This window comes from Oryza sativa, chromosome 5 (genome assembly GCF_034140825.1).
Source record: "Oryza sativa Japonica Group chromosome 5, ASM3414082v1".
NCBI classification, from domain to species: Eukaryota; Viridiplantae; Streptophyta; class Magnoliopsida; order Poales; family Poaceae; genus Oryza; species Oryza sativa.
Window position 1 is genome coordinate 29,914,822 of NC_089039.1, and position 23,247 is coordinate 29,938,068.

The window sequence follows — 23,247 nt, forward strand, 5'->3', positions numbered from 1 at the left end:
TGTGTATTCTTAATCGACAAAAAGGCCAAAAGTTTTACTTTTTATGTAAGAAAAATCTAATATCTACCATTGCACAGAAAAACGTCATCAACGCCAATTCGGAAAGGCCATAAGTGCTCGTTTTGAAATCACGACACTTGACTTTTCAGCAAGAGGGGGTTAGGGGGGAGGCGTGGGGGATTGTCCATGCCGGTATTGTAAGCAAATGTCGAAGCTCGAGCTATAATAGTGAGGGACCTGTTAAAATTTGGTAAGCCCGAAGTCACCATCGGTCTAAAGTCAGTGTCGGCTTCAGAGTCCTGGGATCGGCCGATGAGAGTTATCAAGTCTCTAGTTGTCGGATTCTTACTATATTCGGTTAAGGAAATTAATCTACTAAAGAAAACTTATCCAGAAGTGACCAAGTTCAAGGAGGATGCGGCATGACGAGTTATATATTAATTAGGAATAGTTTGTTAGTTTCCTTTTATCTTTAGGGATGTGTGTTTAGTGTCCTATAAGGACTTTATGTTTTCCATTTATCTTTAGGAAAGTTTCTTTCTTGTTCTACAAGAACTAGTAACTCCCCATGGGTATAAATATGTACACCCGGGGTCATTGTAATGAATCTCTCTATCAATACAACTATTCTCGGCGCATCGCCACCCTCTTTACCAAGGTTTTTACTTATCATCCGACGGAACTTGGCACCTAATGCGGGGCTGCATCGACTTTCGATCTCCGGCGAAGGGGTAAGTCCTACGTTCCGCCGACCCTGGTGAATCTATCGGCTGCATTGGTGTTGTTCAAGGCTGCATCGCTTCGATCTCTTGGATCGCTCTGGTTTGGTTGATATATTTGCCTACCTGATATCTCAATTCTATCTCTAATTACATTGTGTTTAGAGACGCATCGGTTTAGTTGGGACTGTCTCGGTTAGGTCCGATCTTCTGTCTTAGCCGATATATCTCTACAATCACAATGTTGTTGTAAATAGATTTGTTATATCCATTACATTAGACAGATCTATCGGCTCATCGAGTATTAGACTATCATATACAATCTCGTGCTGCATCGGTTAGGTTCGACCTACTAGATTGTTGTTGATAATATAAGTCTTGTTAAGCCGATAGGTTCATGCTAGTGTTTTATTGGGGTGCTAGCCGATATGTTATCTGGACGTTGCATCGGCTTATAAGGATTGAATATACATATAAGTTGGATTTAGCCGATGACAACAAAGGTTTCATTGATCTATCTAATCTTGTGGATTTATGACATCGGACCTCCAGCCGATGTATGCTTTAACCTTCGGATCAATACTTGTTAAACCTTCGGATCATACTGGATTATATTGCTATATTATATTATCATCAGCCGATTGCCTTCATATCATTATATACATTGGACATATAGCCGATTGCTCAAAACCCTATCGCTATCGGCTGGTATCGGCATCGGCTGGAATTGCTTCATCGGCTGGTCAGCCGATCGGCTCATTGATCTGCTGTTTGTATGTCTTGTCAGTTGCAGGATCAAACTGACTGGCACGCCCGCATCTCATCAACCTTTGGACCTGCGCTGGAGCTAAGCAGATCTCCCAGGCCAGTGTGTGTTTTTCGCATCAACAGGACCAAAGGAATCTGTTTTAGTGGATTCACCTAGGGAGCAGGTGTATGGACACAAGGTCGTGATCAGGTGACACAGAGGGAGACAAGAGGTTTTAAGTCTGGGCCGCTTGGAAGCGTAATGCCCTACTCCTATTGTGCTCTTCTCTTAATCTCTCTTTACCAAATCTTATAGTTTGTGAAACTTTTTTCAGCTAGAACTACTCAAGTCTGATCCCCTTCTTTGTGGCCTTCATCTTTCCCTTATAGTTGACTTTGTCTGGGAGATACCATAGTGGTTGTCACTTACAAATGGACCCTACATGAGGGAATTAGGTATGATAGGTCTTATCACATGTTGACAAATTGGGCCCGCTGCGTGTCCCTTAGGGCTAGGAGTTCCCTTAATGGAGCTAGCATTGTGCATGGCAGGGTTGCCTAGCTAGCTGCCACCTCCTCTCGTTGTGTGGCCTGGAGTAGGTGACTGGGATGCTGGTGACGTCTAGTGATGCTAGGTGGACCCACTTGCCAACCGCAATGAGCTTAGCGTGCCGGGTCATGGCGGTCCTAGCTAAGCGACGTGACAGTCAACCATGTTGCCTGACAGCCCACGACCCCGACTTTTTAGGACTGATGATGGCTTATCCCATGGTCACTCCCCACACGTAGCCGACAGATTCATATCCTTCACATTAAATGCGAGACTGGCTGCGCGATGCGGGGAATGACGACTCAGGTGTTGACGAAAAACACGGTGGCCTGAGAGATCTGCTTAACTCCAGTGCATGTCCAAGGCTTGCCTCTAGTGTGCTAAGGGCATGCCAGCTGGTTTGATCCTGTAACCAGCAAGGAAACATCAAACAGAGTGAGTTAGCCAATAGCCGATCGGCCAATAGGCCGATGACATATCGTTAGTGATCCCAGCCGATATAGTTAGACCAGATCGGTAATGCATTGATATATAAATTACGTGCAAACCATAAAAATGCCTCATCGGCTGTAATATCATCTAATTATTTTGTCAAGTTTACGTCAGATGATATTATAGAAGTAGCCGATGGAACAATATTTAGAGCAAGATAGATAAATAAAGATAATATACTAGCTAGTACTCTAGTAAAAACTTATATAGACAAACCAATCTATAGAAACATATCAAATAACGATCATCTACCAAGTTTGGCAACTCGGCTGATATTGACCTAGACTTGATATATTTATATAGGGTGATCTCTCTATATAAGTGGGAAATATACATAAAACTAGCAAAATAGCATGTATATTAAGTAAGATCGGCTGAAACTCCGATACTATCTCTAATTATGCTTAATTCCATATTAGTTTCTAGGGTTCTAGACAAGACTAGGGATGATGCATCTCTGAGTAAGTAAAGAAATCTAAAGTCTAAACAATCAAGAAATTAATCACTTTTCAAGATGGTGGATGCCTTAGTTAATCTAATATAGTAAGGCAATTAAGCTTATACCGACAGGAACCCTGAAACGAGAACCAGCCGATAGGGCTAAATTGAGATACTAAGACTAGATTAATTAAGACATATAATAGCATATGGTTATGGTAAAAGGACTAGAACATCTAAAACGACATAATAGCCCCGATAGCACAAGCCATCAAGACGGATTACCTCTTGTCGAGATAACTCATCGAAAAGAAGAACAAAAAGGGTGGCGATGCGCCGAAGTTGTATTAGATTGTCTCCCCGATTACAATGGTCTGGGGTTCATATTTATACCCTGAATAAAAACTTAGTCCATTAGGGACATGACTCAAACTTTCCTAAAGATAAGATACAAATAAGACCTCATGGCAGTCTCTTGCCAAATCTCTCAAATCAACTTAAATATCCTAATTAATATATACAATTGCCTTATTCGAGCTCTATCTCTAATTGGCAATGATGGTTATTCGAAAACAAACCCAAACCAGGCCCCAAGTTGTATCGTATTGGCTACTTGCTATGTCGGCCAAGTCAAGCCTCTGTCTTGTTTCTAGCCGATACGATACTCAGCCGATGCGTAGTCCGAATTGGTAATTAACTCGATTCCACACCAAATCCGCTTCGATCTTGTTTCTTCTTCTCCGAATTTGATGCAAAATTCCGTTGTTAACATCAGGTTGAATCGTAGTTATGGTGTGCCAGGGGCCCCGAGCAGCCAGCAAAAGGCCGAGCTCGAGGCTTGCTTTGGGTTTACCCCTCATGCTTAGGGCATGGCCTGCTGAACTAAGAGACTGAGGTCTTGGTCTTGCTTGTGCTTGGCGGGATGTGGCGCCACGGGGCCTATTCTGCAGACCTTTGATGTCCTGAGCAGTCAGGGGTGGGAATCTCGGTTCCTACTTCTTCGACAGTAACCCCCCAATCTCATTGTTGGACCGGGGGCAACTCGGTACCAAAGTCAAGGCTTCCTTCGCATACAAGGCAACAATATACCATTCTTTTTTTGGTAGCAAAATTTCTAGTGTTTTATTGAGGGAGACTACCTTCTCGGGGAAGGTAGGGTTTCTCGAAGTAAAGGAAAGATAGTTATTTTTTTTATGGGAAAGGGTAGTTGGTTTTGTGCGAAGGAAAAGGGTTTGTTTTTTTAAGGAAGTGAGAGAAGAACTGCCTTGGGTAAGGTAGGACTCAGAGTAAATGAAAACACCGTGATACGGGTTGATAGTATTGTTGCTAAGGGACCCATGTATGGGAGATATGTTGTCAAAGAAAATGGTCCAGTCCTTTCAGAAAAAAAAAAGAAAATGGTCCAGAACTCGATTTTCACGCTTTTAACACATGTTTGGGGAGCTTTAGGTGCTTTGATACTTGAAGTGATTTTAAATGTATTTTGACACATTTTTGAGGCCTTTCAGATCAGGCTTTGCCTCGTTGTGCATGCACGTGTGGACGCGCACATGCGTGCGTGTTCTATGGCGCGCACACGTATGCGTGTGTGCATTGCTTTCCTCACTCACTTGAATGAGCCCCCTTTCCCAGGATTCATTGTCTCGTTCTTGGAGCACAACCTATTCAACAAAGGATTGAGATCTTGGTCTCTCTTGTGATTGACGAGATGTGGTGCCACGTGGTATGTTGTGGAGACCTTTGACGACCCGAGCAGTCAAGGGTGGGGATCCGGGTTCCCCTACTTCTTGCCATCCTTGGACCAATTCCATTGATGTGGACCTGTCACTCGAGGGTTGCCCAACTCCTTGGCTTCTGCACGGCTGGGGCAAACATCACTTTCGCTGACAGTCAAATCGAGTGCAATTATCGATATGGTAGGACTCACTCATGATTGGATGTGCCCTTGATCTTAGCATGGACAGTACCCCCTCCATCCCATAAAAAACCAACCTAGTACCGGATGCGACATATTCGGTTCTGGATTCAGTTTCTATGGGACGGAGGGAGTAAATCTAAACTCTTCAATAAAAAAAACAGAGTGAGATCAATTACAGTCGTAGTGATGACTTCACTCACGGTCTCATCTTTTTACTTATGCTTATCTGTAAAAATTTGAATTTTCAACGTTAAATTTAGAGTTGATTTTGAGGTTTTTTTCGTTGAAGTTTATCTTTCAGCCTTTGCTTTTAGATCGCTAAGAACGCATATATAGAAGTTTTATTCACAAATTATTTTTTGTTTATGAATATGCCGTTTCACTTATTCCCTGAATAAACGAAACGATGGGGTCGCTAGTGTACGAATAATCTCAATCGCATAATAACCATCCAGACCCGTCTCAAGTTTGTACATACTCGCTAGTGTTCGAGTTGTCATTTGTAGAAGACCACATATACTCGCTAGTGTCCGAGATGTCATTTGTAGAAGACCTGCCTCATTCGCATCGGCTCAGTTGTACAACTGATCGTTCACCAGGAGATTCAGAGTGCAGAACAAGGCGTTCACAACTAACATGGACATGATGTAGGGTTGAATTAGGGCAATGAAAATGTCAGTCGGTGTTATCCCCCTCGACAATTCAAGTAGATATATTTTGCGATTGGAACCGGCCTTCATCAAACGATAAAACCTGGTTGGGAACATGTCACGATTTTAGCGCCACTTTGTCCTATGAAGTCCCTGAGTTAACGACATGCCGAAGGGTCAGCCAGTAGCTGTTTAAACCACCACTGCAATAAACAAAGCACAAAAGGCAGCTGGCTAGCAGTCCAGCACATTGGAGCTTCTGGTTTTTGGACTTAATTTATCTACATGGGGTACAAGCAAAGATCACATTGAATACCCTGAAGCTTCCGCGTAAAACGATTGACTTTTGAAGAATCGCTTGCGAAGTGCAGTACTCAAATCCGTATTTGACCATCAGTGCCCACTCACGCTCATTACTGTTCTCCAGCAATCACCGGTGCTCCAGGCTGCAAAGCATGCATCAAATATGGATTGAGACCGAGAATATGCTAAAATGTCTAAGGGGATGTTTAGATCCAGGAGTGTAAAGTTTTGACGTGTCATATCAGGTATTATATAAGATATCGCATGAGGTGTTTGGGCACAAACAAAAAACTAATTACAAAATCCGTCAGTAAACCGCAAGACGAATTTATTAAGCCTAATTAATCCGTCATTGGTAAATGTTTACTGTAGCACCACATTGTTAAATCATGGATCAATTAGGCTTAAAAGATTTGTCTCGCAAATTAGTCGCAATCTGTGCAATTAGTCATATTTTTAGCCTATATTTAATACTTCATGCAGGTGTTCAAACGTTCGATGTGACAGGGTGAAAAATTTTAGTGTGGGATCTAAACAGGGCCTAAGTACAGAACACATATTACCTTTAGCTGGCTTCTCAATCCATGGGCCATTCATGATATTTAGGATGCTGCATGCATCACTATATTCCAAATCAGGCAGCAACTTGGGCGTCAGGAGGAAGCACCTATAGCCAGATTAAGAAACATGGGAGTTGGTAGATGCTATCTGAAAATGCCTCCTGAAATGCTAAGAGTACTGTCACAAACTGTGGAGTGTTTGGCTGACTGGCTGCTCTCACAAGCTGCTGGAACATCTTCCTCTCGTTTATGGGATCCATTCCTGCAATTTCGGGGAAACAGTTACCTTTGTAATGCTTCAACAAACTAGTAATCATTTTATAACAGCATTGAGTGCATAGGGAACAAAAACTTGTGAGGGTTGGCTTGCCTTGATTTATCTCATCAACGACCCGAAAGGGGCAGTTGGTAAGATCTTGAAGTGATACAAGGTACAGGATGGTTGAAACTGATCGCTCCTATAAAGGAGCAAAAAATAATAGTAAGTATAAGGCATATTTTTCTAGAATGCATCTAATAGTTTTTTTCATACCCCTCCAGATTGGTGATGAGCGCTCAACACCTGCAACTGACCTGTTTGCCTGAGGAAAATAATGCCACAATTTGATTAAAAACCACAAAATAAGGCCAACAGAAACCTTGTGGAAACCCTTAAACTACAGGCTACAGTAGAAGCAGGCTGAACTATGGAATTAAACACTGCGGGATGAACATGGCTAGAAACAGGCAACAAAAGACGGGTTACAGGACCATCCAAATAGCACCTTTAATGATAAAATAATCGGTAACGCCATTCTAATCTTGAGTAGATGTTAAATGCTCCCTCGGTTCCATATTGTAATATGTTTTAAGTTTGTCAAAGTTTGACCAAGTTCATAGAAAAATGTATCTACGTTTCTGACACAAAACAAATATATTACAAAAGTATATTCGGTGGTGGATTTAATGAAACCAATTTGCTGTTGTAGATGTTGCTACGTTTTTTTTATAAACTTAGTCAAAGTTTGACATAGGATGAAACCTAAAACATCTTACAATATGGAACAAAGGGAGTAGAACATAATAGTCACAGATAAATAGCAAATAAAAGATCTCATGATTGAAGTATGGAGTTACAAATAAGAACACCTGGCTAATGACTAAGATCTCTCCCATGTTAGAAGACAACAGAGCTATTCTCGTGAAAGTAATAGTTCAAGTGCTACTGGCATGAGGTATCACTAGAAGTCTAAGAAAGATAGAATCCACAGAAAACAAAAGATCTGAGAGCACATCGGAATTCAATACAAATGAACAGAGTGTTTTATACTTCACCTTTTATCCTTCTTAACATATACATTTGATGATCACTTATCATCATATAATGTATGAGTGCAACCTAGAAATAATCAAGTTACCCTATACTATAACTCAGTGATTTGTAAGACTGTTCTCTGCTTACTGGTCATATCTGTTTAACCACGGATAGCAGTCCCTAGTTTGGTTGCCATCAGGAAATAGTACCACTACTCCATCAGTGATGGACAAGTAGTGTACTTATCATTATTTACTTAATTGCAAGAAATCAGAGCAGTGCTCTCAATTAGGAAAAGAAACTCACCTAAACTTGACCTTTATAAGGATGCCATATTGCTCAAAATCAAGACCATGTTCATCTGCAGGAAATTTGGTACAGATTGGTATGCCATCTGAAAATAGTACAAATAACAGTGTGATAACACAAAAAAGGAACTGCCACACATACCAAGTGAAACTTCTCCAGCAACAGCCATTTCTTGAAAGTTACGACTAAACGTGCTGTTTATTTTTGAAACAAGAGTGCGCAGAGTTGGAAGCCATTTGCCCTAGGATATTGCCAAAGTCAAGTCAAGTGAGGCAGGATGCCAAAAAAGATTTGGACAAAGTATGGTAATATAGCTGACAATATGAAAATGTCCAGACCTTTGTAGCCTCTATATCAGAGTAGCATCTTTCACATTCTCCTTTATCATCTTCCAGCTTTATGGATATTGATTCTATCTACACAGTTAAAATAGGTATTGTCACTGTCAAAGTAATCAGTGTAGTAGTAGATTTAGGACGGGACTAGGCATTGGGCGCCCAGTAAAACACAAAAAATCAGGTGCTATCCCCATCTGGCAGCTGCTGCATGTTGCCTCCCTCTCACACTTTCTGCGTGCTGCAGCTGCATATGCAAGCCTCTAAGTCATTTTTTGCAATGTACCCGCTCTACATTTCTCTCTTTGTACAGTAGGCCAACCTCTTTTGCATGCACGCATGAAGCTCTATTTGCAAGCTTCAAATGTTTTTCTTTCTTTTAAATTACTTAACAAATCTACGATCCGATTACTGTTGCAATTAAATCTAAAACAACATATCACATGATTATATTATGATGAAATGCCATTAAGTTCTAATAGAAACATTTTCATAGCACATGTGAAACATCGAGTATTTCCCGTAGATTTATGGGTAACAAAACCAGCAACATGAGAAATATACTGTGTTGCAAAAGCAGCATTCTTAAATAGTCCAACGCTCCGATCTCCTTTATCTGCTATACTACCTTATTAACATATAGTATAATGACAAATATATAAGAAAAGAAAAACTGAATGAAGTATCTTCTCTGCACTCATATGGTGGCCGAAATTTTGACAAAATGACCCTTTTAGAAAACTTATTTGAAGAATAAACCTTGGTAAAAACTAATTGCAAAAATGAACCTTTGCCTCAGCACCAACGTCATCAGCAAAGCTAGCCTAGCATGGTGGGGGAGGACATCAGCTGTGTGCCAGCCTACCAGGTGGTGTTGAGTTCGATCCTCCATTCCTCCACCACAATACTCATATTCTTTTAAGAAATGGCATGTTTTATTTGCAAATTTATTTATTTTGATCTAATATTCTTTTCATAAATGACATGTTTAATTTGTAAATTTATTTATTTTGAATTTGAAAAAATATATGAAAGAACTATAAGTTGTTCTATTATCTGAGAAAGAACACAAAAACATAATGTGTATGTGTATATATCTGGCGATGTGCTTACTACTGACCATCACCATTGGAGTTGATTTTGGTCGAATCCTTGGCAGGGTCAGGATAAACCGGCGAGGTCAACAGATCAATGCCTTTCACGGGAGATAGCAGGCTAGCGAGTAACAGGAACATGGTGAATGCGAGCAACGAGCTCTTGAGGCCATTTTACATGTGGAAATACTGGCTATTGGATGTGGATGTACGCCTCTGTCTATTTGAGCAAACATTTTGTAAACAAATATTTCAAATCAAGCAAAAAGAAGTATACTAAAAAGAAAATTAGGAAAGTAAGAGAAAACAAAAAAAAGGTGTGGAGGGAGGGGATAATCGAAATCGAACCCTGCACACTGTTTATAGCTGACGACCTCCACCAACATGCTAGGCTGCTTGGAGCTGAGCTCTGATGAGTCAGCAAACCTGGGGCACCTTGGACAAGAGCTCAGCGCCGTCGAGGCTGGCGCGGAGTCAAAGGTTCATTTTCTCAATTAGTTTTTGCCACGTTTATTTTTTAAATTAGTTTTCTAAAAGTCATTTTGTCAAAATTTCAGCATATAGTGCAATATTCTGTCTGTAAGGAAAAATATTCCCACATGGGAATCCTGAAGGAGATCACTATGGGGAATTCAAAATTTTTAATACTCTTCAGGAAATAGTCCCTTTAATAATACCAACATGAAACCTCAGACTCTAGCTTATTTCTGTTTTGTCTAGAAGCAACTCTGCAGCAGTATTAGGAGAAAATAAGGGTCTCTCAACTAACTGCTATGAAGGCACCACCCAGTCCTATTCTGAAAATACAAAACCTGCTGGGTGGCTAGGTGCTATTCCTGATGAGACAAACTGATGCTGAACAACTTATGCATATTGCAACACTGGAAGTAAAGAAAGTATGAAATAAAAAAGAGGTACACTTATTAATCCATTGTACCTCACGCTGCCGGCTTTGATACTCCAACAAAACATTTTGATTAAGAAAAAGCATAGAATTTGCTTCGGATTCAGTATCTTGAATTGCACAATCCAGTTCTTCTATGGTAGTAGGCATCTGCAAACAGAAACAGTGGAAGCAGGATCGTGGGTGCTAAGTGCCAGCATATGCTGATAATACATGTGGTTTTTTTGGCCAAAGTAAATGGCAATGCATCTCAAATTATTCACATAATAATAAAAAGGAAAACTGGAAGTAATAGAGAAAACAACATAAGAAATCCAGTTGTAAACAGCAGATAATTAGAGGGACATCATAAATCCTAAACAACCAAACAAGCAGTGAGGATCTTTTACTGTGGCCTTATGGAGCATTCCAACAACTAAATGAGCTAAAATCAGAAGAGTTAATTCTTATGAGAAGAAACTAACACCCTAGAGCATAGGTGCTTCAGACAGAATTCAGCCATTCGTGGTTGTTTGAACATCAAGTTGTTGCTACTGTAGTTGCCAGAATCATGATCTGTTGGTTCCTGGTACGTGTCCCTGCCTGCGCAATTCATCACTTGACAAACCTAGGATTTAGCAAGAGGGATGTACCTCTCCTATTTATGAATCCAATCTGAGGTTCATAACCCAAACAATGCCACAAAGTTTCATTGAATATCGAACCGTGGCCTTATATTAAAAAGAAAAGGTAAAGGTAAAGGAGCTTGTAGTTGACTGGCTCAGCCCAGCAACATCGTTAAGCTCATCCTGATTGAGTTCCTGCTTGACTTTCACGGTACGTGCAGGTAGATCGCTGGTAAACCCCAAATCATGTGATCTGATTTTGGGTTTGACAAACTATGCTGCAAATCTGGTAACTAAGGTTTTGTGATAAATTTATCATTAAAAAAATAATTTTATAAAAGGATCTAGTGGTTGCAGATTAGGGAGATTTTACAGTTGGTATGCTAACTCAACTAAAATATGTGAATGCTGATTCACAAATAAGACAAGAAAAGTACAAAATTAAATTCAAACAGTACCTCAAGAAACTTTTTTGCAAGGTCTTCGGTGATCATAGCTATTGACTCTGCATGCTGTTTTGCATTAGACAACTGCTGCTTATGCTCTTGAGTTTTTCTTTTACCTGATTAGAGGAACATATGTCATGTGATAGTGCCAGCATGAGACAAATGGAATCAATCACGAAAGTAATGTATTGCCAACTTGCCATATGCTACACTACTCTCAATCATTACAGAAATGAAATTTCCTACAAAGGCCTTTATAAGCTTGCCAGGCACATTCAACCGCAGTTGACCATTTATAGTACCAGTCTCAAAACATAGTTGTCTTTATTCAAAACTCAAAAGCCCAAGAGAGCATCTGTTCAACTTTGTCAGTCAATACTTAACAGATTCTTAGAACACCTCAGAAAATAAAAATACACTTTTTTATGTAGAGTAGTTGTTAACTTACGACATGTTAGAATACCCATGACTTGCCTGGGACTAAAGTCTAACGTTGTAGAATATTAGATATATCCATTCAAAAATCAGCAAGAACTCACATGGTTCTGATATAGCTATACTTCAAAAAAAAATCTACTCAGGAGATGCATGATGGATTTTGAATAGTCTTCACCTCTACAAACCAAACAGACCTGAGGAATGAGCATGACATGAAAGTGAGCATAAGATTTGTCAACCCAAAGGCAAAAACTCAAAGAAAAAATTGCCTTGGACCCTAAGCCACTTTCCAAAATATTTGCCAAACTGAGTGGTTAGAAACAACAAAAGAATGGATTGAAACATCAACTCACAGTTTTCATATTCTTTAGCAGCTTCAATAGCATTCTTTTCAAGTTTCTTCACATCCTTTTCCATCTCCCATATCTATCAGATGATTAATGAAGGACAGATGATTACATGTGCGAATTGTTTCGGTACAAGGAACGGGATAAGACATAAGCAAATATGGCAATTTTCTGGTGTAACATGTGCAAATTATGTGTGCTTTAGACCAAACTAGTATTTTAGTAATTTATATATCTTATTGCAAGCAGCCAAACATTTGTAAAACAGCTGTGATTAATTGGGTGATTAATTGCAAAGTTTCCAAGCGGAGATTAATTGGGTCACTGCAAGGTAATCAAAATGCAAGAAATATGCACAGTTCAATTCAAGAAGTTTTGTGTTATGAAAGTAACTAGTTTCTCACAAAGCATACCTTTGTATCGAGCTCAATGGAAGCCATGTTCTTTTGTGTGCAACTCCATTTGAGAGCAACAGCTTCAATAAGTAAATCCTGAGAGAATTTAAATAAAATTTATGCAAGCACAAATGTGATGATGATCTTCAAGATAAACAAAATATTGTATCATCGTCAGAAGCTCCAAGCTCTGTTAAGTGCTAACCTTGAGTTTTAGCACTAGTTCATATCGCTGATCATTTAACTTTGCCGCCTGATCAACAAACTTTCTTTTGCTTGACTCCATATCTTCCTCTTTATATATAGTCTCCAACATTCTTCTTTTAATATCTAGAGACAAGCACCAAATATTAGAAAAGCTACAAGTAGAAGAACAGCAATAGATATCGTACCAACACGTCTCCGTGTTTCTTCTTGCCTCTTCTTCTCAAACATCATCGTGTCTGTAATCTCTTCCTGGAAATATGGCAATTAAAAGATGAGCACTATGAGAAACAACTGGGCATTAACTATATCCAAATCTAAAAGTGAATAGAGCTTAAATCGATGAAACCTTTTTCCTGCGAATTTTTGCTGCTTCATCTTCTAATTGTCTCTGTTCCTTCAGAAGCTTCTTTAAGTCTTCATCCATGCCGTCAATATCTTTGATATGCTTATCCTTCTGAGATCGAAGTCTTTCAGAGTCAATAACATCTAAATCTGCATAAAAAATCTGACAAGCATCAGGCACCACCAGATCAGAATGCACAACCCAAGTAGCTGACAGGCATTAATGTTGAGATTGTAACACATACTGCACATAAAAAGACGGGAAGGATTGACGGCATCTACAAATGCTGACAAATGACCGCCATATCTTGACCTGGACCACCGATAGTGGTTATCTGGGGTCCAAAAGTCAGAAATGCCTAGCTTTGGTACATCATCTGCTCTATTGTGTGTTTCATCTGTACCTATATACTATATAGGCATAATAGAGGGGGAAACAGAAGAGGAAACACGATTGAGGATTCTGGTCAGTTCAGCTTGGTATAGATTAATGAAGTCGACATAAACAGTTATACCGAACGGTCCAAATTAGCCTGACTAATTAAAACATCTTTCACAGCAGGAGGAGCTTCAAAAACTTGATCAAGTCGTGAGTAGATCCCAACTTGTTGCATCTGCAAAAGAAACAGCACACTCAATCTAAATTATTGCTCTTACCATTCTTTCATGTTTTTAAGAGGGAACAAAGACTGAGAAAGCTTTAAGATTGATGAAGTCACCAGAAGAGAATGACTCTGGTGCCCCTACATTGAGTGCTTAGACAAAACAAGAGAATATGTGCTTAGGCCAAAAAAAAGAAGACGATTTGTGTGGGGGTGTTCATACACAACAAGTTAGAAAATAGGATGAGGGAATAATGTCAATGTAGAACTTCTGTTTTTTTTTGTAACTGTTTTTCTCCTTCTTAATGAAATGAAATGATGTGCAATTAATGTGAATGTAGAACTTACAACTTGCAATTAATGTGAAACTTAGGCCAAAAAAGGAGTAAGAAAAATATCTATGTTCCCAAATGCCAAATGCTTTTTTTTAGATTAAATGCTTGGACAATGCCTGCTGACCTCCAGAGTGATGTTGAATGGTTCTCTCCTTATGCCTTTGTCCCCCATGAAGTTCAGAACAGGAATATCATATTGCTTCATTTGTCTAACCAAAAGGTCACGATCGGAAGCATCCTGAGTAATGAATGACTGCCACATAAAAGCAAAATGGCAGTTAATTACAGATGCAGTATCTTCCATAGGAGGAAAGAATAAGATGGCATGGTAGTGTTTTATGGTTTCCAAGTCAATGATGACAATAAATAAGGGACCTTGTCTAGAAATGGTTTAATGAGATGCCATCCTACTGGACACTAACCATGTCCAGCAACTGGAGGATAAATTTGCAACAGCACATTGACTATGTGAAGGAAAAACAAAACACAATGTGCAGTGCACAACAGAACCAGCAGCCACTGGTAAGTGTGTTCCTCTTGGCTTTCCATTGTTTCATGGAAATGCTAAAATAAAGTAAAACATAAGCATCACACTAATTAGCAGAGAGGAACATAAGGTGCTATCGTAGTATCTATACCTTCCATATATAGCTTGCGACATGGCCTTCCAAGTACGAAGCGTGAACCTTATCCTGGACATTTACCTGACAGCAGTACAAAGAAGATGTACTATTACTTGTATGATCAGCAAAGCAGACAATAGTTGGTGAACATGCAAGTAAACAAACCTCAAGGAGAACAGGTCCATAAACTTCAGCCCTGAACATGTGTCGGTTATCTTGCACCCAGTTGTATGCTTCATTGATTTTCTCAGCACCAGAATATCGCAATGCTTGGAGCAGCTTATTGTTTTTATTTTCCATTTGCTTCAACCTGTGATAAATAATAACTAGCTAGTAGGTACCCAAGTCTTGGACAAAGTAGAAATTAATAGACAAAACGAGTACCTATCAGAGCAGTTCCTCAGATTTTCTCTCTCTCGAACTAACTGGGACTCCATATCTGTCTTTTTCCTTTTTAGCTCATTTATATCGCAAGTCAGTCGTGCAATTTCCTCCGTGAGTTGAATCTGTGAAGAAACATAAAATTATTAACGGGCTTAAATAATTACTAGAGCAGATAAACCGTACACAATACTTGTATGCTACATATGCAAAATTGCAAACAAAAAAAAAGATGTATGACAGCAAAAGCTCGTTATCTAAAATAAATGACAGCAAAAACTAGGGAAAATAAGGTGAATAAACCAACCATTTCAGCTTTAGGTGCTTCATATGGTTGTAGATCATCAAGTTCCCTCTCAGCAGCAGCAAGGGCTTCCTTAGCCTTCAAGATCCTTTGCTGACGGGATCTTTCTTGTCTTTTCAGATCTTCTATGTCCTCCAGTGTAGCTCTCAATTGTCCTTTCTGATAGAGAAGACGTGTTAATGACTTGCAGCAGTGAAATAGTACTAGAAATATCATTTAGGTAAAGAAGAGTTTATACCAGTTGTAGTTCCTTGTGTGTAATATCTTGGCGCCTCTTCATGTTTTCCGCCATATGGCTGTTTATCCTTTTTGTATTTGAAGTATGAGACATTTTCTTTTTCTTGAGCTCTCTACAAATAGGGAAAGTAACAAGAGGGGGGTATTCTATTAGAACTTAAAGCTTCAAACTTTGATATTTAAGCCAGTCACATAAAGGTAAAGTGTGAAGAGAAACTTTTCCTTAGAACTGGGAAAAGAATGTCAAAAAGCTGGCAGTACACTATATCCAATGGTAATTCAAAAAAATGTATCCTGACCTCTCCCTGCCTCCCTCCCTCCCTCTTTTTAGTTATCTGTTGCTCTCTTGAGTAATCAGAGAGCATTCCTATCCCAGTATAGGTTGATACTAATTCTTCCTTCTTCTTTTTTCCCTTTTACATTTAAGGTGACAATGTGATAATGTACAATGATTAAATAGAGGGGATTCGATTTGTGTTGAATCCAAACAATATGATTACACAAGTTACTTGAATATGAAAAAAGTTAAGGGGAGATGAGGAACATAAAGTTAAACTTATACTAGCATGTGGTTGCAAGCATGACCAAGGAATCCTGTCATTTTATATGAAGTGATCGGATTCACAAAATGCTTACATATTAACCGTGATAGTGATAACATATTCTGTATAAATCAAGTTCTAGCTTGTTTTAATTAGTGTTACTCAAGTACAAAAAGGAAATTGATATGAAAAATTAAAGGGAAGTGTGTGTCAATCAAAACATAGAAGTACTACTGAATCAAGGTTGGAAGTTAATAGAACTGTCCTCTTGGCTGTACGTGAATGTATCCATTCAGATTGAAGGGCTTTGAAAGGAAATCTTCATAACGAAGAACATCAGAACAAATGCCTAGCCCACGTAGTTCAAAGATACCTCTAGAGATGAGTTTATAAATGAATGAAAAATTGAAGCCAGTTGAGCATGAAACATACTCGACAGGGCCTTTAGAATCTTCCCAGATTTTTGCCACTTCCTCCATTTTTTTCTTCTCAGTTTTCTCCTTCTCCTGTGCTTCTTTGTATTCTTTCTTCTTCATGTCATATTTTAGCCATGGGAGCTTCTTCTTCATTAATTCAGCCTAAGACAAAACCAACAAGATGTTATAATTATCACTAAAATACTTTTTATGCCCTTCATGTCATAACCCAAAAGGGGGAATTTACCAAACCAAAAAAATGAAACTGCAAACCTTTTTCAGAAGTCTGTCTCTCTGCCGGACACGTTCAACATCTTTTTCTAGTTCAGCATTGAGGGCCTTTAGATTATTCAAAGTCTGCTCCTTTTGCTTTACAGCCTAACAAACGAGATAAATTTATCGTGAATCGATACCATAGGGTTGACATCTAAACAAGATATGCAAGGAAATGGGAATAGCTTTCACTGGTCCAAGCAAGCATAAGGAAAGAGTGAATAGTGAATGATTCAGCTTTACCACTTGAAGAATCTTCAATTCCTTACTCCTGTCTATAAGCTGACGGTGCTGGATAGGTAGATTAGGATCTCCAACAGCCTTTTCAGTCTCTTCCAGTAATTGGATAGGTGTCAACTTCGCAAATTCACATACTCGGTCTTGAGGAAGAAACTGAACAGAGTTGAGCACAAAAGCAACAGAAATCAGGAATAGATTCACGATAAAAGGGTAAGTGAGTGGCTCCTCTGGATTACAATATCATGGCATGCAAAGGAAAATGATAAGGAATGGATCATGTAAAAGAGCTGAATCTAAAATGGACTGGAGGTGCACCTGGGTCAAGTTGTTGACTTGAATATTGAATTTCTTGATGAGATCAATGACTTCCTTTTTGGGGACAGTGGTGCCTGCAGGAAACAAATGTTAGTGATGCAGGAATCATCGCCTCAAATCCAATCCATTTGCTGAATAAAAAGGATAGTGAAAGAAATAAGCATCGGTTTGTGTAATGAGGAGTAAGGAGAGCATGTACCATCGAGCTGCCACTCAGACTTGTTGTTGGTATCGACCTTCCTAGTGATGCAGAGCTTGTGGTCGGGTGTATTGCCGCGGAGGGAAATCTTGACATGGCCGGAGTCCTCTCCCCTCTTGACGAAGGCAGCGACGCTGGATGCCCTCCCGAGAATCTGCAGTGCATTGGTATGTAGTATTAGAGTAGCATGGAATCAATCGTACAGGAGAGGAGAGGAGAGGAGAGGAGAAGAGAGAGTACGGCGGGGTCGGCGGCGAGGGCGAGGGCGATGGCGCAGACGAGGGAGCTCTTGCCGGAGCCGTTGGGGCCGACGACGAGGTTGAGGCGGGGACCGGGGCGGCAGGTGAGGTGGTCGTAGGTCATGAAGTTGCAGAGCTCGATCTCCACGATGTTGCCCGGCACGTAGTCGTCGTCCCCACGCTGCGGGGGCGGGGGCGGCGGCGGCGGCGCGGAGGAGGAGGAAGAGGGATCCACCTTGGGGCGCTTGGCGGCGCGGGAGCTCGCCATGCTCGCTCTCTACTCCAGTACTCCTCCTCCAGTAGGTTGGTTGGGGTTAGGGATTTCAATCAAGGTTCTTCTTCTTCTACTGCTACTGCTAAACCCCTTTCCTCCGCGGCTGAGGGCAACAAAATAAAATAAAATCCCCTTCCGATTCATATTAGGCCGGGCAGTAGGTTAATGGGCCTGAAACCCATTCAGGCCTAATTAAAAAGGCCGGCCTCGAAGGGGAAGCCCACTACTATTCTCCATCGCTCGCAGCCTCCCGCATCCCACCTCGTTCGCCTTCCCCGGCGCCGGCGCCTCCACCACCAGCGGGCACCTGTGTGGATCTGCCGTCGTCCTATATATAGCTAGGTGAGGTCCAGCCGCCTCTTCTCCTGCTTCCTTCGTTACGCTGCCCTGCCCGGGGATCCCACTCCGCCTCCGCCCTTCATTCCAGCCACACGTGATTTCTTCTCCCTCCAACTCTACTCTCCCCTTTTTATTATCTTCTCCTCTCATGGAGTGGATTTTTGCTCATTCAGCTAGTGCTGCCGTTTCTTCATTTCTCCTCAAATAATCGTGCTCCCTCCACTAGTGCATAAGTTTCACTTCACACAATTTGCATCCAAGTTCTAAAGTCATACCCAACACATCCTTAACTTTTATTTTCACTTTCGGTCAACAATATTATAGTTACTACGGAGTACGTGCTACGGTGATCCTGATGTGAGATCAAGCTACTTTTGTTAGGTATGTCATTGATTAATTAAACAACTTAATTTTTCTGAGCTATTTCATTTTTTAGAAACTCACCTCATCTTCAAAAGAGGAAGCAGGCTTGAGTGAAGACTTCCATGCCCTGTTTGGAATTTATACTAGTGCATAATAAATCAACTGTTCTCTATATGTTGTTAGGGTAGAAAGGTGTTGTGCACATTTAGATATTCCTTTGTACATATCATCTAACAATCAAGCTGTCAATGCCTACAAATTGGAGACTCAAAGAAATTTATTGCTGAAACATCATTGCCCTTAAAATCAATAAATGAGCGAGTCTTATCATATTTTTTATTACTATATGTACTATTGTTTTTGTTGTGTATCTGGAAGAATAATCTGGTTTTCTGCTGCAGACTGCTGCATCTGTTTTTGGATCTGTGGATGTTTGTAATTAGCCATGCGAGGAAAGCCGTGGACAAGACTTGCCCCTTTCATATCCAAGCGTCATATTTCAACCTCTCAGACCTCATTATCTTCATCCTGCTCATCATGATCCGCGATACAGCCATGGCTCTTTGTTGGTCTTGGTAACCCTGGTGAGAAGTATCATTGCACCAGACACAATGTAAGCTTTGCATCTCATTCTTGTCTTGGTCATTTAATTGTTTCAATGATTTATTTTCAGATCCTGTGACACCCCATTTCGCTGCAGGCTGGGTTTGATATGATAGACATGTTTGCACAGTCTCAGGGTATATCTCCGACCAGGCATCACTTCAAGGCACTATTTGCGGAAGGTTTGGCTCCATATATGTGATCCCAGAGAGAATGTATTTTGATCTTTTGAGTTATGTAAACTCTGTTTTCCTGGTTCGAAGGGCTGAATTGGAACCGTTGTCTTTCCATTGATGCAGGAATGGTCGAAGGTGTGCCTGTTTTGCTCGCTAAGCCTCAAACGTATATGAATCTCAGTGGTGAATCTGCAAGCATCACTTTTAGAACTCTTTCCATGTTTTAATATCTGATTTCTACTCTGCCCTACTATCTTGGAATAAATCTATTTCGTGTCCCTTAACTCTTGGCATGGTTTAACTTTTGTCCCTGAATTCTAAAACTAAATCACTCTGGCTCGTGGTTTATTGCCACTACTAATCTTCGAACAGTTGCATGCCCCTGTCCTGGTCATTGACCGATGGTTCATGCTTTCCATCATGAGCATATCTTGTCATATTCTGTTGTGCCTTTTTTTTTTCTGTCAGCCTCGGGATTGAGTTTGCCAGTTTCATGAGAAGCTAGTATTGGCACTGAAATATGTTCCATCAAGAGTAAATTGCGCCTACAGTACATAGAACTTATAAATTGCTCGCTCTGATACTACAACTTGCTTAGTCCGTGTGAACTAAGACTAAATGGCCCATACAAGTTATACTAAGGTACTACTAAGCAAGTAGTACCAAACGAGCGATTTGCAAGTTGCTATACTTATTTGCATCCACCACCTAAGTTTGTGTATTGTGAGTGTAATTTACTCTTCCATCAAACTCAACAAAAGACTAACAAACTCTGCTGCCACCAGTTCACTGGTTCACCTCATTCACGTCCTACATGTATTCGACATTCTTCACCTAAATCCCCTCATTCACTCCGGGGAATGCAGTGGCGGAGCTTAGGCTAAATTCTAGAGGGGAACAACACTTACCAGAGTTACATAAGAAAGAGGGGGGCATTTTGTAATTTAATCACTTGCTATGGGTAAATATGTGCTTCATGCCTACATTTATTTTAAATCTTGCAAAGCTGGGGGAGGCAAAGACCCAGGTTGGTCTCTATGATCCTCTGCAACTGCCAGAATGGTTTGAGGTCAAACTGTGATTGCCTCAGCAGAAACACTGATGTTGTCGTCATTGGTGGTGGGTCTCTTGAGTACCACCAATTTAGGATGATACATTAAACTTTTTGAGGATTAGGCTTATTTACTAGTGGAAGTGGTGCTATTACTCATCAGAGTTTCCTGGCCACAAGCCTGGAGAATGAATATGTGGCTGCAATGGGTAGGTTATGGGTGACCAAAAAGGTTCAGTCCAATTGAGCTAATTTAAGTCGATATAACTGCAGGGCAATCCTGGCACTTCTTATTATCTTGATTTTGAGATAATTTAGAATATATACCATATTTGGATGCTATGGAATGTCAAAGAATGGAGTACATCAATGTTTTTGATGTTACTAACTGAATCAGAACGATTTGCTAAGAGCCATTTCCCCCTAAATTCAATTATGTCCGCAGCTTTACTTTGGTTGGGGCAACCAAAAGCCTATCAACAATCAGAATTTTAGTTGCTATGACTTGAACTTGATATCTCAATATGTCTGTTTTGTTTTGGTTACTTCTATGTCTTATTTCTTTGATAGGTCGTGTGTAATTCAGCTTGTAGAAATTCCTTTAACTGGACATAAAAAAATGGTTATACCATACTGACCCTGATCTGATGACTCTTGGTGATAAGTCTTTTTTGGCCTATTGCAGGTTGGGCCACTTGCTGCCTATTATAAACTACCACTTAATCGTGTCCTTGTGGTAAGTATTGTAATATCTAATCTTTATGAGTGCTAAGTTACATAGCAATCTGACTTTTCTGGTGTGAATTTCAGGCATTTGATGGCACGGACCTGCCCTGTGGAATTCTTCGTTTACAACCTAAAGGAGGATTCGGGCGCCATAATGGGTCTGTTGATTTTGTAACCATGTGTTTTAATGAAGTAATTTGTCATTCAAAAGGTGACCTGATAAGCAAGATGCTGACTTCATTAAGAAGAGACAGCATATTCTTCCTTTCCAATTTGTTTACTTAATTACATTTTTTTATTTGTAGTGGTAATTTCTTCATGCACCTTTCCATTTTCCCCACATGTTCTTTTTTGCTCCCTTTAGATAGCCTGAGGCAACGTTCTGTTGAAAAGTTTACCAGACATAAGCACACTCTTATCTGAGTGTGGGGTAGCATGCTCCCTTGTTTTATACATGTTTAGTTTACCATTAGCTATGTGAAACTATTTTACGTCTGCAACTAAGTGTTTTAATTTTTAAATTGACACAAAATATTTACCTTTCTAGCTTATCAGGGCGAAGAGAATGATATACCATTTTCATAAGAACCGAGAATTTAGTCAATATTAAGGATTGGTAGGTTTGACATCTGTGGCATTCAGTTTTTTTTCCTTAATGTGATATTCATACTTTTATTCAGGAATTGGATGTCCACCTGGCCAAATGGACCCCAAAGCTTTTGTGCTCCAGAAGTTTAATAAGACCAGTCTAGAACGGGTAAATATCTACTCCCTCTATTCCAAAAAAAACTCAACCTCGTACTACGACGTGACACATCCTAGTACAACGAATCTGTACATACTCTATGTCCAGATTCGTTGTATTAGGATGTGTCACATTCTAGTACTAGGTTGCCTTTTTTTCTTGGGGATGGAAGGGAGTAGGCATACTTGTAGTTTCGTGTCATTCCTTTTTTTTTCTGAGTTGAGGTTTTTTGAAGTAATCATTGTATTATTACTTCCATAATTCTCACTCGATGAACATGCTCATTTGCTGGGATAGATTCATATGACCAACAGTCTAAAACCCTGGTTATATCCTGCATGTAAGCCGCACCTAGATTTATTCTACTTCATTTAAAATCTTAGTAATTTCTGCGGTGCTATACGCAAATGAGAGATGAGTTATAGGCTTGCAACATGTGTATGATTAGAAGATTGGCTTAACCTTGTGGTCAACTTCCATATGGTGTACTAATCCAATTCCGTGAAGCTCACAGCCGTTGAGATCTCTTTAATCTTAATTGTTTTAGATAAATGCCACGATGCCCTAGAAATCGAACTGCTGGAGTGAAGTTACTTGGAGGACTTATTATGGCATTATCTGTGACACTCTTGGCGAATTTTTGTCATTGAATCACTCTAGTGATACCATATTTCCGGAAACACCGTATTTGACTTAATTATTTCAGTGTTACAAATTTCATTATTATTCTAGATGTAAAGACCCTGAAGGTGTGTTGTGACGGGCAGAGTCTAATGCTTGCATGTTTTGTTTTAACCTAGATTGATTCAGCCATAGAAGAGGGTGTTGAGATTCTAAAGTTGGTTGTTACCAAGGGTTTATGAGTCTGCAAGATCATCAAATTGGATCAGAAGGATAAGCATCTAGCAACCATCTGACAACACATGACATGCAACTGTAAAGATGACGATAGACGCTGCTTATCTGAGAAAGCGATCTAAGCCTGTTGAATTTCCCTCAAAAATGCCTGATGGGAGAACCTGATAACATCTACACCTCATGATTCATTGATTTGTCACACTTGCTACAATGGCCGTCTCCTTTGCATTGGATTTGTAAGTGTTGATGCTGCCAATGTTTCTTTTTATACTTTTGTACTACTGACTTAATAAAAACTTGAAGGTTCTATCTA

At 40.0% G+C, this 23,247-nt stretch overlaps 2 protein-coding genes across 9 annotated transcripts; one reads left to right on the forward strand and one right to left on the reverse strand.

Moving 5' to 3' along the window:
- Positions 1-5,537: 5,537 nt before the first annotated feature.
- On the reverse strand, positions 5,538-18,128 carry LOC4339821 (structural maintenance of chromosomes protein 5). The gene is made up of 29 exons (XM_015783930.3): positions 17,801-18,128; positions 17,561-17,714; positions 17,362-17,435; positions 17,050-17,199; positions 16,807-16,911; positions 16,550-16,695; positions 15,577-15,688; positions 15,342-15,497; positions 15,038-15,159; positions 14,819-14,963; positions 14,669-14,734; positions 14,155-14,283; positions 13,609-13,707; positions 13,339-13,504; positions 13,098-13,243; positions 12,937-13,000; positions 12,750-12,874; positions 12,563-12,640; positions 12,156-12,228; positions 11,377-11,480; positions 10,347-10,463; positions 8,319-8,396; positions 8,122-8,221; positions 7,978-8,032; positions 6,910-6,958; positions 6,748-6,835; positions 6,567-6,639; positions 6,381-6,484; positions 5,538-5,960 (listed from the first exon to the last, which is right to left on the reverse strand). The coding sequence occupies exons 1-29, from the start codon at positions 18,065-18,067 to the stop codon at positions 5,908-5,910; spliced, it is 3,198 nt and encodes a 1,065-aa protein (XP_015639416.1). The 5' UTR covers positions 18,068-18,128; the 3' UTR covers positions 5,538-5,907.
- Positions 18,129-18,295: 167 nt separating this feature from the next.
- Positions 18,296-23,247, forward strand: LOC9271205 (peptidyl-tRNA hydrolase, mitochondrial). 8 transcript variants are annotated; one of them, XR_001546046.3, is made up of 9 exons: positions 18,296-18,415; positions 18,737-18,793; positions 19,177-19,388; positions 19,476-19,560; positions 19,678-19,737; positions 21,291-21,341; positions 21,416-21,489; positions 22,012-22,088; positions 22,877-23,247. XR_001546046.3 is itself a non-coding variant. In XM_015783935.3 (7 exons), exons 2-7 carry the CDS (start codon positions 19,488-19,490, stop codon positions 22,937-22,939), a joined length of 381 nt encoding a protein of 126 aa, XP_015639421.1. In that variant the 5' UTR covers positions 19,225-19,359; positions 19,449-19,487; the 3' UTR covers positions 22,940-23,247. The 8 variants fall into 8 exon arrangements, 2 of the variants coding, with proteins under 2 accessions (XP_015639421.1, XP_015639418.1); XR_010741261.1 differs by lacking the exon at positions 22,012-22,088 and having other exon boundaries at positions 18,296-18,506; positions 19,177-19,359; positions 19,449-19,560; XR_010741259.1 differs by lacking the exon at positions 22,012-22,088 and having other exon boundaries at positions 19,177-19,359; positions 19,449-19,560.

Excerpts from the sequence above, each read along its gene's own strand:
- LOC4339821 (XM_015783930.3), bottom strand. The coding sequence starts at position 18,067 with ATGGCGAGCTCCCGCGCCGCCAAGCGCCCCAAGGTGGATCCCTCTTCC. Across the intron at positions 8,033-8,121 it reads TGCTGGAGAAGTTTCACTTG|ATGAACATGGTCTTGATTTT; the intron begins GTATGTGTGGCA and ends AATTTCCTGCAG. Across the intron at positions 6,836-6,909 it reads CTCATCACCAATCTGGAGGG|GAGCGATCAGTTTCAACCAT; the intron begins GTATGAAAAAAA and ends GCTCCTTTATAG.
- LOC9271205 (XM_015783935.3), top strand. The coding sequence starts at position 19,488 with ATGATAGACATGTTTGCACAGTCTCAGGGTATATCTCCGACCAGGCAT. Across the intron at positions 19,561-19,677 it reads CAAGGCACTATTTGCGGAAG|GAATGGTCGAAGGTGTGCCT; the intron begins GTTTGGCTCCAT and ends CCATTGATGCAG. Across the intron at positions 19,721-21,290 it reads TTGCTCGCTAAGCCTCAAAC|GTTGGGCCACTTGCTGCCTA; the intron begins GTATATGAATCT and ends GGCCTATTGCAG.